This window comes from Triticum dicoccoides, chromosome 6A, assembly GCF_002162155.2.
Source record: "Triticum dicoccoides isolate Atlit2015 ecotype Zavitan chromosome 6A, WEW_v2.0, whole genome shotgun sequence".
NCBI classification, from domain to species: Eukaryota; Viridiplantae; Streptophyta; class Magnoliopsida; order Poales; family Poaceae; genus Triticum; species Triticum dicoccoides.
In genome coordinates, this window is record NC_041390.1 from 136,257,151 (window position 1) to 136,273,618 (window position 16,468).

Sequence of the window (16,468 nt, forward strand, 5' to 3'; positions counted from 1 at the left end):
TTTCACGAATGGAGTTGAAGTGACGCTTGATGTGCCTTGTCTTCTTGTGAAACCTGGGCTCCTTGGAAAGTGCAATAGCTCCAGTGTTGTCACAGAAGAGTTTGATTGGCCCCGACGCATTGGGTATGACTCCTAGGTCGGTGATGAACTCCTTCACCCAAATTGCTTCATGTGCTGCCTCCGAGGCTGCCATGTACTCCGCTTCACATGTAGATCCCGCCACGACGCTCTGCTTGCAACTGCACCAGCTTACTGCCCCACCATTCAAAATATACACGTATCCGGTTTGTGACTTTGAGTCATCCAGATCTGTATCGAAGCTAGTGTCGACGTAACCCTTTACGACGAGCTCTTCGTCACCTCCATAGACGAGAAACATTTCCTTAGTCCTTTTCAGGTACTTCAGGATATTCTTGACCGCTATCCAGTGTTCCTTGTCGGGATTACTTTGGTACCTTCCTACCAAACTCACGGCTAGGTTTACATCAGGTCTGGTACACAGCATGGCATACATAATAGAACCTATGGCTGAGGCATAGGGGATGACACTCATCTCTTCTATATCTTCTGCCGTGGTCGGACATTGAGCTGAGCTCAATTTCACACCTTGCAACATAGGCAAGAACCCCTTCTTAGACTGATCCATATTGAACTTCTTCAATATCTTATCAAGGTATGTGTTTTGTGAAAGACCTATGAGGCGTCTTGATCTGTCTCTATAGATCTTGATGCCTAATATATAAGCAGCTTCTCCAAGGTCCTTCATTGAAAAACTCTTATTCAAGTAGGCCTTTATGCTGTCCAAGAGTTCTATATCATTTCCCATCAAAAGTATGTCATCTACATATAATATGAGAAATGCTACAGAGCTCCCACTCACTTTCTTGTAAACGCAGGCTTCTCCATAAGTCTGCGTAAACCCAAACGCTTTGATCATCTCATCAAAGCGAATGTTCCAACTCCGAGATGCTTGCACCAGCCCATAAATCGAGCGTTGGAGCTTGCACACCTTGTCAGCATTCTTAGGATCGACAAAACCTTCCAGCTGCATCATATACAATTCTTCCTTAAGGAAACCATTAAAGAATGCCGTTTTGACGTCCATTTGCCATATCTCATAATCGTAGAATGCGGCAATTGCTAACATGATTCGGACGGACTTTAGCTTCGCTACCGGTGAGAAAGTCTCATCGTAGTCAACCCTTTGAACTTGTTGATAACCCTTAGCGACAAGCCGAGCTTTATAGATGGTCACATTACCATCCGCGTCTGTCTTCTTCTTAAAGATCCATTTATTTTCTATGGCTCGCCGCTCAACGGGCAAGTCAGTCAAAGTCCATACTTCGTTTTCATACATGGATCCTATCTCAGATTTCATGGTTTCTAGCCATTTGTCGGAATCCGGGCCCGCCATCGCTTCTTCATAGTTCAAAGGTTCACCGTTGTCTAACAACATGATTTCCAAGACAGGGTTGCCGTACCACTTTGGTGCGGAACGTGTCCTTGTGGACCTTCAAATTTCAATAGGAGCTTGATCAGAAGTATCTTGATCATCATCATTAACTTCCTCTCTAGTCAGTGCAGGCACCTCAGGAACATTTTCTTGAGCTGCGCCATTTTCCGGTTCAAGAGGTAATACTTCATCAAGTTCTACTTTCCTCCCTCTTACTTCTTTCAAGAGAAACTCCTTCTCTAGAAAGGATCCATTCTTGGCAACAAAGATCTTGCCTTCGGATCTGAGGTAGAAGGTATACCCAATAGTTTCTTTAGGGTATCCTATGAAGACGCATTTTTCCGACTTGGGTTCAAGCTTTTCAGGTTGAAGTTTCTTGACATAAGCATCGCATCCCCAAACTTTTAGAAACGACAGCTTAGGTTTCTTCCCAAACCATAATTCATACGGTGTCGTCTCAACGGATTTCGACGGAGCCCTATTTAAAGTGAATGCGGCAGTCTCTAAAGCATACCCCCAAAAAGATAGCGGTAAATCGGCAAGAGACATCATAGATCGCACCATATCTAATAGAGTGCGATTACGACGTTCGGACACACCATTACGCTGAGGTGTTCCAGGCGGCGTGAGTTGTGAAACTATTCCACATTTTCTTAAGTGTGTGCCAAACTCGTGACTCAAGTATTCTCCTCCACGATCTGATCGCAGGAACTTGATTTTCCTATCACGTTGATTCTCAACCTCACTCTGAAATTCTTTGAACTTTTCAAAGGTCTCAGACTTGTGTTTCATTAAGTAGACATACCCATATCTACTCAAGTCATCAGTGAGGGTGAGAACATAACGATAGCCACCGCGAGCCTCAAAACTCATTGGACCGCACACATCAGTATGTATGATTTCCAATAAGTTGGTTGCTCGCTCCATTGTTCCTGAGAATGGAGTCTTGGTCATTTTACCCATGAGGCATGGTTCGCACGTGTCAAATGATTCGTAATCAAGAGACTCTAAAAGTCCATCAGCATGGAGCTTCTTCATGCGTTTGACACCTATGTGACCAAGGCGGCAGTGCCACAAGTATGTGGGGCTGTCATTATCAATCTTACATCTTTTGGTATTCACACTATGAATATGTGTAGCATTACGCTCGAGATTCATTAAGAATAAACCATTCACCATCGGAGCATGACCATAAAACATATCTCTCATATAAATAAAACAACCATTATTCTCGGATTTAAATGAGTAGCCATCTCGAATTAAACGAGATCCTGATACAATGTTCATGCTCAAAGCTAGCACTAAATAACAATTATTAAGGTTTAAAACTAATCCCAAAGGTAAATCTAGAGGTAGTGTGCCGACGGCGATCACATTGACCTTGGAACCATTCCCGACGTGCATCGTCACCTCGTCCTTTGCCAGTCTCCGCTTATTCCGCAGCTCCTGTTTTGAGTTACAAATGTGAGCAACCGCACCGGTATCAAATACCCAGGAGCTACTACGAGTGCTGGTAAGGTACACATCAATTACATGTATATCACATATACCTTTCATTTTGCCGGCCTTCTTGTCCGCTAAGTATTTGGGGCAGTTCCGCTTCCAGTGACCACTTTCCTTGCAATAAAAGCACTCAGTCTCGGGCTTGGGTCCATTCTTTGGCTTCTTCCTGGCAGCTTGCTTGCCGGGAGCAGCAACTCCCTTGCCGTCCTTCTTGAAAGTTTTCTTTCCCTTGCCCTTCTTGAACTTAGTGGTTTTATTCACCATCAACACTTGATGTTCCTTTTTGACTTCTACCTCTGCTGATTTCAGCATTGCAAATACTTCAGGAATGGTCTTTTCCATCCCCTGCATATTGAAGTTCATCACAAAGCTCTTGTAGCTCGGTGGAAGCGACTGAAGGATTTTGTCAATGACCGCGTCATTCGGGAGATTAACTCCCAGCTGAGTCAAGCGGTTATGCAACCCAGACATAGTGAGTATGTGCTCACTGACAGAATTGTTTTCCTCCATCTTACAGCTGAAGAACTTGTCGGAGACTTGATATCTCTCGACCCGGGCATGAGCTTGGAAAACCATTTTCAGCTCTTCGAACATCTCATATGCTCCGTGTCTCTCAAAACGCTTTTGGAGCCCCGGCTCTAAGCTGTAAAGCATGCCGCACTGAACGAGGGAGTAGTCATCGGTACGTGCCTGCCAAGCGTTCATAACGTCTTGTTCTGCAGGGAGAACATGTGCGTCACCTAGCGGTGCTTGTAGGACATAATCTTTCTTGGCAGCTATGAGGATGATCCTCAGGTTCCGGACCCAGTCCGTGTAGTTGCTGCCATCGTCTTTCAGCTTGGTTTTCTCTAGGAACGCGTTGAAGTTGAGGACTACGTTGGCCATTTGATCTACAAGACATATTGTAAAAATTTTAGACTAAGTTCATGATAATTAAGTTCATCTAATCAAAATCTTCAATGAACTCCCACTTAGATAGACATCCCTCCAGTAATCTAAGTATAACATGATCCGAGTTAACTAGGCCGTGTCCGATCATCACGTGAGACGGACTAGTCAACATCGGTGAACATCTTCATGTTGATCGTATCTTCTATACGGCTCATGCTCGACCTTTCGGTCTTCTGTGTTCCGAGGCCATGTCTGTACATGCTAGGCTCATCAAGTCAACCTAAGTGTTTGCATGTGTAAATCTGTCTTACACCCGTTGTATGTGAACGTTAGAATCTAACACCCGATCATCACGTGGTGCTTCGAAACAACAAACTGTCGCAACGGTGCACAGTTAGGGGGAACACTTTCTTGAAATTATTATGAGGGATCATCTTATTTACTACCGTCGTTCTAAGCAAACAAGATGCAAAAACATGATAAACATCACATGCAATCAAATAATAATAGTGACATGATATGGCCAATATCACATAGCTCCTTTGATCTCCATCTTGGGGCTCCATGATCATCTTGTCACCGGCATGACACCATGATATCCATCATCATGATCTCCATCATCGTGTCTCCATGAAGTTGCTCGCCAACTATTACTTCTACTACTACGGCTAACGCGTTTAGCAATAAAGTAAAGTAATTTACATGGCATTTCTCAATGACACGCAGGTCATACAAAAAATAAAGACAACTCCTATGGCTCCTGCCGGTTGTCATACTCATCGACATGCAAGTCGTGATTCTTATTACAATAGCATGAACATCTCATACATCACATATATATCATTCATCATGCATCACAACTTTGGCCATATCATATCACAAAGCACTTGCTGCAAAAACAAGTTAGACGTCCTCTAATTGTTGTTGCAAGTTTTACGTGGCTGAAGTAGGGTTCTAGCAAGAACGTTTTCTTACCTACGTGAAAGCCACAACGTGATTTGTCAACTTCTATTTACCCTTCATAAGGACCCTTTTCATCGAATCCGCTCCAACTAAAGTGGGAGAGACAGACACCCGCCAGCCACCTTATGCAACTTGTGCATGTTAGTCGGTGGAACCGGTCTCACGTAAGCGTACGTGTAAGGTTGGTCCGGGCCGCTTCATCCCACAATACTGTTGAAGCAAGATAAGACTAGTAGCAGCAAGAAAGTTGACAACATCAATGCCCACAACAAATTGTGTTCTACTCGTGCAAGAGAACTATGCATAGACCTAGCTCATGATGCCACTGTTGGGTAACGTTGCAGAAAACAAAAAAAATTCCTACGGTTTCACCAAGATCCATCTATGAGTTCATCTAGCAACGAGTGATTGGATTGCATCTACATACCTTTGTAGATCACGCGCGGAAGCATTCAAAGAACGGGGATGAGGAAGTCGTACTCGACGTGATCCAAATCACCGGAGATCCTAGCGCCGAACGGACGGCACCTCCGCGTTCAACACACGTACGGTCAGCGTAACGTCTCCTTCTTCTTGATCCAGCAAGGGGGAAGGAGAGGTTGAGGGAGATGGCTCCAGCAGCAGCACGACGGCGTGGTGGTGATGGAGCTGCAGTACTCCGGCAAGGCTTCGCTAAGCACTATGGAGGAGGAGGATGTGTTGGAGAGGGAGAGGGAGGCACCAAAGGCGTGGTCTGAGAGGCCCTCCTTTCGCCACTATATATAGGGAGTCCAAGGGGGGGCGCCGGCCCTAGGAGATCCAATCTCCTAGGGGGTGCGGCCAAGGGAGGAATCCCTCCTCCCCAAGGCACCTAGGAGGTGCCTTCCCCCTTTGGGACTCTTCCCTTCTTGAAACCCTAGGCGCATGGGCCTCTTGGGGCTGGTGCCCTTGGCCCATATAGGCCAAGGCGCACCCCCTACAGAGCATGTGGCCCCCCGGGGCAGGTGGCCCCACCCGGTGGACCCCCGGGACCCTTCCGGTGGTCCCGGTACAATACCGGTGACCCCGAAACTTGTCCCGATGCCCGAAATAGCACTTCATATATATAATTCTTTATCTCCGGACCATTCCGGAACTCCTTGTGACGTCCGGGATCTCATCCGGGACTCCGAACAACATTCGGGTTACTGCATATACATATCCCTACAACCCTAGCGTCACCGAACCTTAAGTGTGTAGACCCTACGGGTTCGGGAGACATGTAGACATGACCGAGACGACTCTCCGGTCAATAACCAACAGCGGGATCTGGATACCCATGTTGGCTCCCACACGCTCCTCGATGATCTCATCGGATGAACCATGATGTCGAGGATTCAAGCAACCCCGTATACAATTCCCTTCGTCAATCGGTATGTTACTTGCCCGAGATTCGATCGTCGGTATCCCAATACCTCGTTCAATATCGTTACCGGCAAGTCACTTTACTCGTACCGTAATGCATGATCCCGTGACCAGACACTTGGTCACTTTGAGCTCATTATGATGATGCATTACCGAGTGGGCCCAGTGATACCTCTCCGTCATACGGAGTGACAAATCCCAGTCTTGATCCGTGTCAACCCAACAGATACTTTCGGAGATACCCGTAGTATACCTTTATAGTCACCCAGTTACGTTGTGACGTTTGGTACACCCAAAGCACTCCCACGGTATCCGGGAGTTACATGATCTCATGGTCTAAGGAAAAGATACTTGACATTGGAAAACTGTAGCAAACGAACTATACGATCTTATGCTATGTTTAGGATTGGGTCTTGTCCATCACATCATTCTCCTAATGATGTGATCTCATTATCAATGACATCCAATGTCCATAGTCAGGAAACCATGACTATCTGTTGATCAACGAGCTAGTCAACTAGAGGCTTACTAGGGACATGTTGGTGTCTATTATTCACACATGTATTACGATTTCCGGATAACACAATTATAGCATGAATAAAGACAATTATCATGAACAAGGAAATATAATAATAATCCTTTTATTATTGCCTCTAGGGCATATTTCCAACACTACCGACGCAGGGCTTCGCCTAAGCACCGCTATAGTATTATCGAGGTGGACTATGATGGAGGGGGGCACCGCACACGGCTAAAAGATCAACTTGATCAATTGTTGTGTCTATGGGGTGCCCCCGTGCCCCCGTATATCAAGGAGCAAGGGGGGTGCGGCCGGCCAGGGAGGAGGCGCGCAAGGAGGAGTCCTACTCCCACCGGGAGTAGGACTCCCCCCCTTTCCTAGTTGGAATAGGATTCGGGAGGGGGAAAGAGAAGGGAGAGAAGGAAAGGGGGGCGCCGCCCACCTCTCCTTGTCCTATTCGGACTAGGGGGAGGGGCGCGCGGCCCAGCCCTGGCTGCCTCTCCTCTTCTCCGTAAAGGCCCACTAAGGCCCATTTACCTCCCGGGGGGTTCCCGTAACCTCCCAGTACTCCGGTAAAATCCCGATTTCACCCGGAACACTTCCGATATCCAAACATAGGCTTCCAATATATCAATCTTCATGTCTCAACCATTTCGAGACTCCTCGTCATGTCCGGGATCACATCCGGGACTCCGAACATCCTTCGGTACATCAAAACATATAAACTCATAATATAGCCGTCATCGAAACGTTAAGCGTGCGGACCCTACGGGTTCGACAACTATGTAGACATGACCGAGACATGTCTCTGGTCAATAACCAATAGCGGAACCTGGATGTTCATATTAGCTCCCACATATTCTACGAAGATCTTTATCGGTCAAACCGCATAACAACATACGTTGTTCCCTTTGTCATCGGTATGTTACTTGCCCGAGATTCGATCGTCGGTATCGCAATACCTAGTTCAAGCTCGTTACCAGCAAGTCTCTTTACTCATTCTGTAATACATCATCCCGCAACTAACTCATTAGTTGCAATGCTTGCAAGGCTTAAGTGACGTGCATTACCGAGAGGGCCCAGAGATACCTCTCCGACAATCGGAGTGACAAATCCTAATCTCGAAATACGCCAACCCAACAAGTACCTTTGGAGACACCTATAGAGCACCTTTATAATCACCCAGTTACGTTATGACGTTTGATAGCACACAAAGTGTTCCTCTGGTAAACGGGAGTTGCATAATCTCATAGTCCTAGGAACATGTATAAGTCATGAAGAAAGCAATAGCAACATACTAAACGATCAGGTGCTAAGCTAACGGAATGGGTCATGTCAATCACATCATTCTCCTAATGATGTGACCCTGTTAATCAAATGACAACTCATGTCTATGGTTAGGAAACATAACCATCTTTGATCAACGAGCTAGTCAAGTAGAGGCATACTAGTGACAATCTGTTTGTCTATGTATTCACACATGTATTATGTTTCCGGTTAATACAATGCCAGCATGAATAATAAACATTTATCATGATATAAGGAAATAAATAATAACTTTATTATTGCCTCTAGGGCATATTTCCTTCAGATGCACCGCAGCTCGCGTCGAAGGATATCTGACCGGCAGCGCGATACGCAGGACAGCCGGCAGATGCTTTTGTAGACCCGAAGCCCCGCTTGCCCGGGAGGGACCCCGTTGATACGTCTCCAATGTATCTATAATTTTTGATTGCTCCATGCTATTATATTATATATTTTGGATGTTAATGGGCTTATTTTTACACTTTTATATTATTTTTAGGACTAACCTATTAACCGGAGGCCCGGCCCAAATTGTTGTTTTTTTGCCTATTTCAGTGTTTCGTCGAAAAGGAATATCAAACGGAGTCCAAACGGAATGAAACCTTCGGGAACGTGATTTTCTCGACGAACGTGATCCAGGAGACTTGGAGTGGACGTCAAGCAATCAACGAGGCGGCCATGAGGCAGGGGGCGCGCCTACCCCCCTGGGCGCGCCCTCCACCCTCGTGGGCCCCTCATTGCTCCATCGACCTACTTCTTCCTCCTATATATATCCACGTACCCCGCAAACATCCAGGAACACCGTGAAAACCTAATTCCACCGCTGCAACCTTCTGTACCCAAGAGATCCCATCTTGGGGCCTTTTCCGGAGCTCCGCCGGGGGGGCATTGATCACGGAGGGCCTCTGCATCAACTCCATGGCCCCTCCGATGATGTGTGAGTAGTTTACTTCAGACCTTCGGGTCATAGCTAGTAGCTAGATGGCTTCTTCTCTCTCTTTGGATCTCAATACAAAGTTCTCCTTGATTCTCTTGGAGATCTATTCGATGTAATCTTCTTTTGCGGTGTGTTTATCGAGATCCAATGAATTGTGGGGTTATGATCCAGATTATCTATGAACAATATTTGAATCTCCTCTGAATTCTTTTATGTATGATTGGTTTATCTTTGCAAGTCTCTTCGAATTATCAGTTTGGTTTGGCCTATTAGATTGATCTTTCTTGCAATGGGAGAAGTGCTTAGCTTTGGGTTCAAACTTGTGGTGCTCGATCCCAGTGACAGAAAGGGAAACCACACGTATTGTATTGTTGCCATCAAGGATAAAAAGATGGGGTTTATATCATATTGCATGAGTTTACCCCCCTACATCATGTCATCTTGATTAAGGCATTACTCTGTTCTTATGACCTTAATACTCTTGATGCATGCTGGATAGCGATCGATGTGTGGAGTAATCGTAGTAGATGCAGGTAGGAGTTGGTCTACTTGTCGCGGACGTGATGCCTATATACATGATCATGCCTAGATATTCTCATAATTATTCGCTTTTCTATCAATTGCTTGACAGTAATTTGTTCACCCACCATAATACTTATGCTATCTTGAGAGAAGCCACTAGTGAAACTATGACCCCCGGGTCTATTCTCCATCATACAAGTTTCCAATCTATTTTATTTTGCAATCTTTACTTTCAATCTATATCATAAAAATACCAAAAATATTTATCTTATTATTATCATCTCTATCAGATCTCACTCTTGCAAGTGGCCGTGAAGGGATTGACAACCCCTTTATCGCGTTGGTTGCGAGGTTCTTATTTGTTTATGTAGGTACGAGGTGACTCGCGCGTGGTCTCCTACTAGATTGATACCTTGGTTCTCAAAAACTGAGGGAAATACTTATGCTGCTTTACTGCATCACCCTTTCCTCTTCAAGGGAAAACCAACACGGTGCTCAAGAGGTAGCACCCGTCAGGGCTCGCGGTGGCTATGGGCTGCTCCAAGTCGATTTGCTCGCCCCTAGATCCTCGTGGATCCGTAGCCCTCCAGCATGAAGAACTAGCGAAGAACGAGAAGAAATATACAAGGGAGAGATAAAAAGTAGATGAACACGAGAAAGTAGTAGATTGATTTGTTCGATTGTGTGTTGTTTCAATCGGCCGTCACCCCCAACATATATAAGAGGCGGCTGGACTTCCCGTACAAGTAAAGGATTCATCTAGGCTTTCCTTACAAGAAAATTACATCAATTCACGTCCTACAGTTCCAGTTTCAGTCCAACTCGGATCCATCCCGAATCTGTCCTATACTTCTGTCCTGCTTCTTGCGCTGGCCATAGAAATCACATACTAACTCGGATGGAGTCGAGTTCAACATCAAACTTGTCCGCCTCGACGATCTGTATAAGACAGCATAGGCCACTTCTCCTTTTATGGCCATCTTTATGTTTTTCAGGGCCTATCTTTAAATGTGGGTCGGATTCAATTATGCAGTTTTCTGAACTGTCCGAGTCTTGTAACAATTCTGCAGGACGTATACTATCTTCGATGATGATGACTCCAAAAGCAAAGTTACGATATGTACAACTTCCGTGTAGAACACTTTTCCATACGAGGCCATCTGAATAACCTTTCGAGCCCATCTCTAACTTCTGGTCGGATTGACTTTTACAGTCTCCACCCCGGCAAGGTTTCCACCCCGGCAAGTTTTCCACCCCGGCAAGCTTTCACACCGGCAAGCTTCCACGCCTGCAAGCTTTCCACACCGGCAAGGTCTCCACCCCGGCAAGGTCTCCATTCCGGCAAGCTTCATTCAGCCGGCAAAGACCGAATAACCCACGAGACCCATCAGACACCACCTAGGTGGGTGTTTGGTCCCTCCCGTTACTTTTTCACTTAGGACCGGTCCGCGAAGTGTTGCCTCTAACTTTTGCATACGAACTCGTATTGGGACAATTTTTATATCAAAATTGATCGGTTCGACGAGACGAAGATAATTCATGTAGATCATTTTTTCATATGAGGTCGTCTTGGGGGCTTAATCGGCCAAACTGTACTCTGAATATAAGATCTTGGTACTTTGAGCATAGTTTCGGCCTTTGAGATGAAATCGGACGGCGATGGCCCAAACTTCAAAGATGTTCATATCAACAATACGGAACTCCTTAATTTAGACCACTTCTTCATTGGAGGCCATCTTAAATAAGTTCTTGGTCGTGTCAAAATCGGGTATCAACACCACTATACTGCAATAATTAATGCCTAAAATGTGTGCGCCCAAGGTCTCAAACAAGCGAAACACTCTAGCAACATTACCGAGCCTAGCCACTCCAACCATCAAGTTTGGATGTCTGATTTGGATAACAACATTATATATAGGACAAGAAAGCATGTGGAGTTCATATGGGCTGCAGATAATATGGCCCATTTTGCACGCGCTATTTTTAAAGATATTTGCAAAATGTAAGTACAATTTTTTTTTCAAATATTTGTGTGTTAAAAATATTTTACATACATACGATGATTAGTTGATATTGTTTTAAATATAAACCTGTTTATTATGAAAACAGTATTTTATAAACATAAGAAACAAATATTTAAGATATTTGTAAAACTTAAGTCGTAAATTTATGTTCAAATATCTGTGTTTAAAAAATATTATACATACAAACGATCATTAGTAAGTAAAACATTTAAATATAAACTTGTCTATTCTATAAAATATTTAGTTAATGCAGACATTGGAAATGTTTATTAAGTAAATATGTTTAATGAATCCATATAAAATATACACTCATGTCTTATTTTTAAACTATACAAAATGATGAATACATACATTTACTAAATATTTATGATTTAATAATATAATTTAAATATTATATATGATTTAATATTCATATCAACACTTTTCATTTTATATTATGAATATTTTTTATCATACATACATTTTTATAATTCATAAATATTAATATAAATATAGAAAAAGGTTTAAATAAAATATAATGTTTTTTGAAAGTAGGTTATTCATTTATATGTACAATTTTTATAACACACAAATATTTAAAGATTATTTTTATTACTGAAATTATAATTTACATACTATCTACCAATTTCTAAAATACCAAACAGGTGCAAAATGGCTGCATGAGGGCCTTTGTCCTATGTAATTCATATCCTCCGCTAAAAAAAGAAATTTAAATTCATATCTCGCTAGTTATCAATTATCGACATATACAGGTGCATGTTGTAGTGCCCAGGGTTTCTTTTGTGCTAGCCTCTGGTTGTGAGAATAGCAGGTGGGACATTTACCAGTACATATAGACTTTTTATCCTTAGCAGGCATCTTAATGTGATTGGTGTAGTGGCTACACTTGCTAGTGTGGTAATCCCGGGTAGTGCGTTCGAAACCTTGTGCGCCCAATTTTTTGTGTTAAATTTTCTAGTACGGTGTTTGACTTTCCTGCAAATAAAAAAATATGAAGTGGTTTTGTGCAAAAATACATCGCGGTGGTCGACTTTTCCCATGGGTAAAAAATTGCAAGGGTGTTTTATGAAAAAAAAAACTCTTGGTCAAGCACCTCCAGTCAATGACAGGTGGGGCCATACACACCAATACGCCAGCATGCATATTCTGTGACCATATGTGCACACTTGAGTCAAGTTGAGTGACTGCATTCCGTATTTTCAAAGTTCTAGCACCCAACTGAATATCGAGTGTAAGTTTTATGACTACCCATGATATTACCTTGAGGATTAAACTCAGGACCTTTCGAGTCTCCCAGCGACAACAACCAACTAAGCTACAAATTTTGATGTTGATTAGTCCCACCTCCAATTTTTGAACCAGCTCGCACCGAGTTTTTCTTTGAAGCCGACTCGCACCGGTTAATATACCGCCCCCCAGGAATCAATAAATAGATGGATCTTTTTGCGGGATAAATAGATGGATTTTCGAACTAAAGAATGGATTGTGGGCTTGAAAGAGGGATTGCGGTAAAAGATGGGATATTTAAAAGAAAGATTGTGGGCTCAAATACGGATGCAGCTGATTTAAAGGGAAGATTATGTCTTAAAGGTATGTGACAAGGCTGCTCGTAATGAGAGTACACGTATGTTAACTAGGCAATTTTAATGAAGTAAATGAAAAAAAATGAGGATTGAGTATCATATCTTGATATTGTATAATAATAAATAATGCACTAGCATGTGTCTTACATGGCAATAAATAATTTCATCTAAGATACTAATACTATGCATTAAGGTCTTGCATGATACTAACTTATGATACTACCCATTAGGCTGTTCATAGTAGGTGGTCCAAAATGACAAAAAATCCCTATGTTGTCCCCTCTCTCCTCCCACTATTGATTTCCCCTCTCATCTCTGGTTTTTCTTCCATCGGGTTTTCTCTAAAAACACCTCAACCGTCCCATGTCTTTTTGACTTTCTCTCTATCTCTATCTATATCTACATCTATCTATCTATCTATATCTATATATCCATACCTATATCTATATATCTATATATACCACTTGAAAAGGACACGAGGTTTCTGTTCCGCTCTTTCTTCGTCCATACATATATCTACATATCTATCTATAATATTTCCTTCGTCCTAAATTAATTGTCTTACATTTGTCTAGATACGAAGAACGTAAGGCAATTAATTCGGTGCCAAGATTCAAAGCAACATAGGCCGTTGGATTGACATGGGTGGACGGGTGAGATCTGTTGAATGTAGATATGGATTTATATCTAGTATGGATATGATAAGCCTGTGGCCTCCAAATACAAGATAGATAACGTTGAAATAGGCGCACACCTGAAGCCTATATATATACCGCAAAACAAAAGAGTATGTGCACTTGGTTTAAAAGACCTATTCTAGCGTCAAGATGGTTCATCAGGATCAGGGAAAGCTGGTGCAGGTGGTGGCCGCGAACGTTGGACTTGTGGCGCCGCCGAGCAGGTACATGCTAAGTGAGGAGAACCGACCGACCACTGTCGCTCAGCAAGCCAAGCTGGTTATCCCCATCGTGGACGTGAGCCGTCTGGCCATGCCCGACGATGTTGAGGAGGCGGCCAAGCTTCGCTCTGCGCTGCAGTCATGGGGCCTCTTTGTGGTGACTGGCCATGGCATGTCAAAGGAGTTCCTCAACGAGATCCTCGAGGCGACGAGGAAGTTCTTCCACCTGCCGCTGGAGGAGAAGCAGAAGTGCGGCAACGTGATCGACGGCGTCAAGTTCCAGAACGAAGGGTATGGCATCGACCGCATCGACTCCGATGAGCAGATCCTTGACTGGTGTGACCGGCTCTGGCTCCAGCTCCAGCCGGAGGACGAGAGGCGGCTCCAGTTCTGGCCACATAATCTAAGGCACTCGATCTACACATTAATTGTACCCTCGGTGATTTAAAATCTTTTTCTTATTGCATTTATATTGGAGATCATATATAATCTGCAGGGATCTCCTACACGAGTACACCTTAGAGAGTGGGAGAGTGACCATGAATGTGTTGAAGGCCATGACAAAGCTTCTGAACCGGGAGGAGGGCTTCTTCATCAACATGGTGGGTGAGAGGTTCAAGTCATACTCGAGGTTCACCTACTACCCTCCCTGCCCACGGCCGGACCTCGTGAACGGGCTGAAGCCGCACACCGACAACTCCGTCATCACACTCATCCTCATGGACAAGGACGTCGGCGGCCTCCAGGTGCTCAAGGACGGCCACTGGGTTGATGTCCCCGTGCTCGGTAATGACCTGTTGGTCGTCGTAGGTGAGGGCATGGAGGTATGCATATACACACACAATTACTTAAGAACTTCTATAATGGAAGAATATGCAATTGTTTGCATTGATCATGACCGAGACTCTCATTTCTATGCACACAGATCGTCAGCAATGCAATCTTCAAGGCACCATGGCACCGTGTGGTGACGAGTGCTAACAAGGAGAGGCTGTCACTGGCGATGTTCTACCAGCCGGAGCCGGAGAGGATCATAGGGCCTCCGGGGGTGCTGGTTCACGAGAAGCGCCCGGCCATGTTCAAGAACTACCTGGTCTAGACCTTGGCCGATGGATACTGGGATGCGTTTGCAGCGGGAGATCGCACCGTCGACTTCCTCAATGTCAGGATCAATGCTGAGGCCGACACCGAACTGGAGGGGCGCGCAGTGGTTGCAAACAACTAAATAATTTGTTGTAAGGAGTGAGTGCATGATGTTCCTCTCTCCCTCCCATAACTGTAGTGTGAATAGGAGTTGATCGATGTACTTCGTATATGATCACCTTCATGGAATCAAATAAAGAGCCAAGTGCACAACCGGTGCTTAAACTTGGTCAAAATGGTCACTTTAGTACTAAAACTTACGGCATATATTGAACTGGTGAACATGCAAATACGGTTTTAATCACGGCTGGATACAAAATCGACGCTAACTAGGCGCCAAGCGAGGCTTGAGGCCTTTTTTTTGTGATCCTCTATATTTTGCGAGCATGCGTAGCCATCCCAATCATTACCATCTGTTGTCTAATATGGATACGGATTTTTTATAGCCTTTGAAGTGAAACAGTGAATACAAATTTTATCCATTATGAAAAATTATGGTAGAGGAAATCAAATTGATGACCTTATGGAAACCTACAACAGGTGCTTGCCACTGAACCGAGAACGTATCTTGCCTATAAAGGATAATTAATCTTTCTGTATGTAAATTATAATCATATCTTCTAAATAATATACAAAAAATAAAATAAACTACATTTCAGAAAATTTCGTGTAATTTCAGAAAAAATCACTTACTAATTATAATTATATCCACATATTTATATTATGAAATATAATAATTGGCTGCAGTCAGTCCGGTCTATTTTTCACAAGTTAGACTTTTTTAGATTTTTTTAAAAACATATAAATTATAATCACAGTAATAAAATGAAGTTATAATATTCGTATGTTATAAATAGTATCCATACAAATATGTTAAATTAACAAATTTCCATTAAAATGATGTATTATTATAAAATATATTCATATAATTATGAAATTATTTTTATATATTAAATAATATTCATTTGAGGATCGGCAGTCTGGTGGGACACTAGGCTCTTATTTATTTATCCATACTTATTTTTCTATTAATTTTTTATAATATTTTTTTAATAAAACACACAAACTTTTATTTAAATAACTTTTTAAGGAAGAATAATTTTATATTAAAGCGTGAATGTTTTTATTAAAATGGTGATCATTTCTAAACTTATATGAGAATATATTCAAATATACATGTACTTTTTAAAATTACTTGTACAAATATATTTTATATAATTTATTTTTAATTTTTATAACACAAAATTTAATATATGTATATTTTATATAATTAAAATTAATAAGCAAACAGTTACGAAATTACGTGAACATTTTTAATTGTATTTTATTTTATTTTTATCCCG

General features: G+C 42.8%; 1 protein-coding gene across 1 annotated transcript; it reads left to right on the forward strand.

Moving 5' to 3' along the window:
* Positions 1 to 13,893: 13,893 nt before the first annotated feature.
* LOC119318991 (protein SRG1-like) lies at positions 13,894 to 15,356 on the forward strand. The gene is made up of 3 exons (XM_037593521.1): positions 13,894 to 14,390; positions 14,479 to 14,806; positions 14,908 to 15,356. Exons 1-3 carry the CDS (start codon positions 13,912 to 13,914, stop codon positions 15,079 to 15,081), a joined length of 981 nt encoding a protein of 326 aa, XP_037449418.1. The 5' UTR covers positions 13,894 to 13,911; the 3' UTR covers positions 15,082 to 15,356.
* Positions 15,357 to 16,468: the final 1,112 nt, after the last annotated feature.

Coding starts and splice junctions, on each gene's coding strand:
- LOC119318991 (XM_037593521.1), top strand. CDS start 13,912: ATGGTTCATCAGGATCAGGGAAAGCTGGTGCAGGTGGTGGCCGCGAAC. Junction 14,391..14,478: donor TTCTGGCCACATAATCTAAG/GCACTCGATCTA, acceptor TATAATCTGCAG/GGATCTCCTACACGAGTACA. Junction 14,807..14,907: donor TCGTAGGTGAGGGCATGGAG/GTATGCATATAC, acceptor CTATGCACACAG/ATCGTCAGCAATGCAATCTT.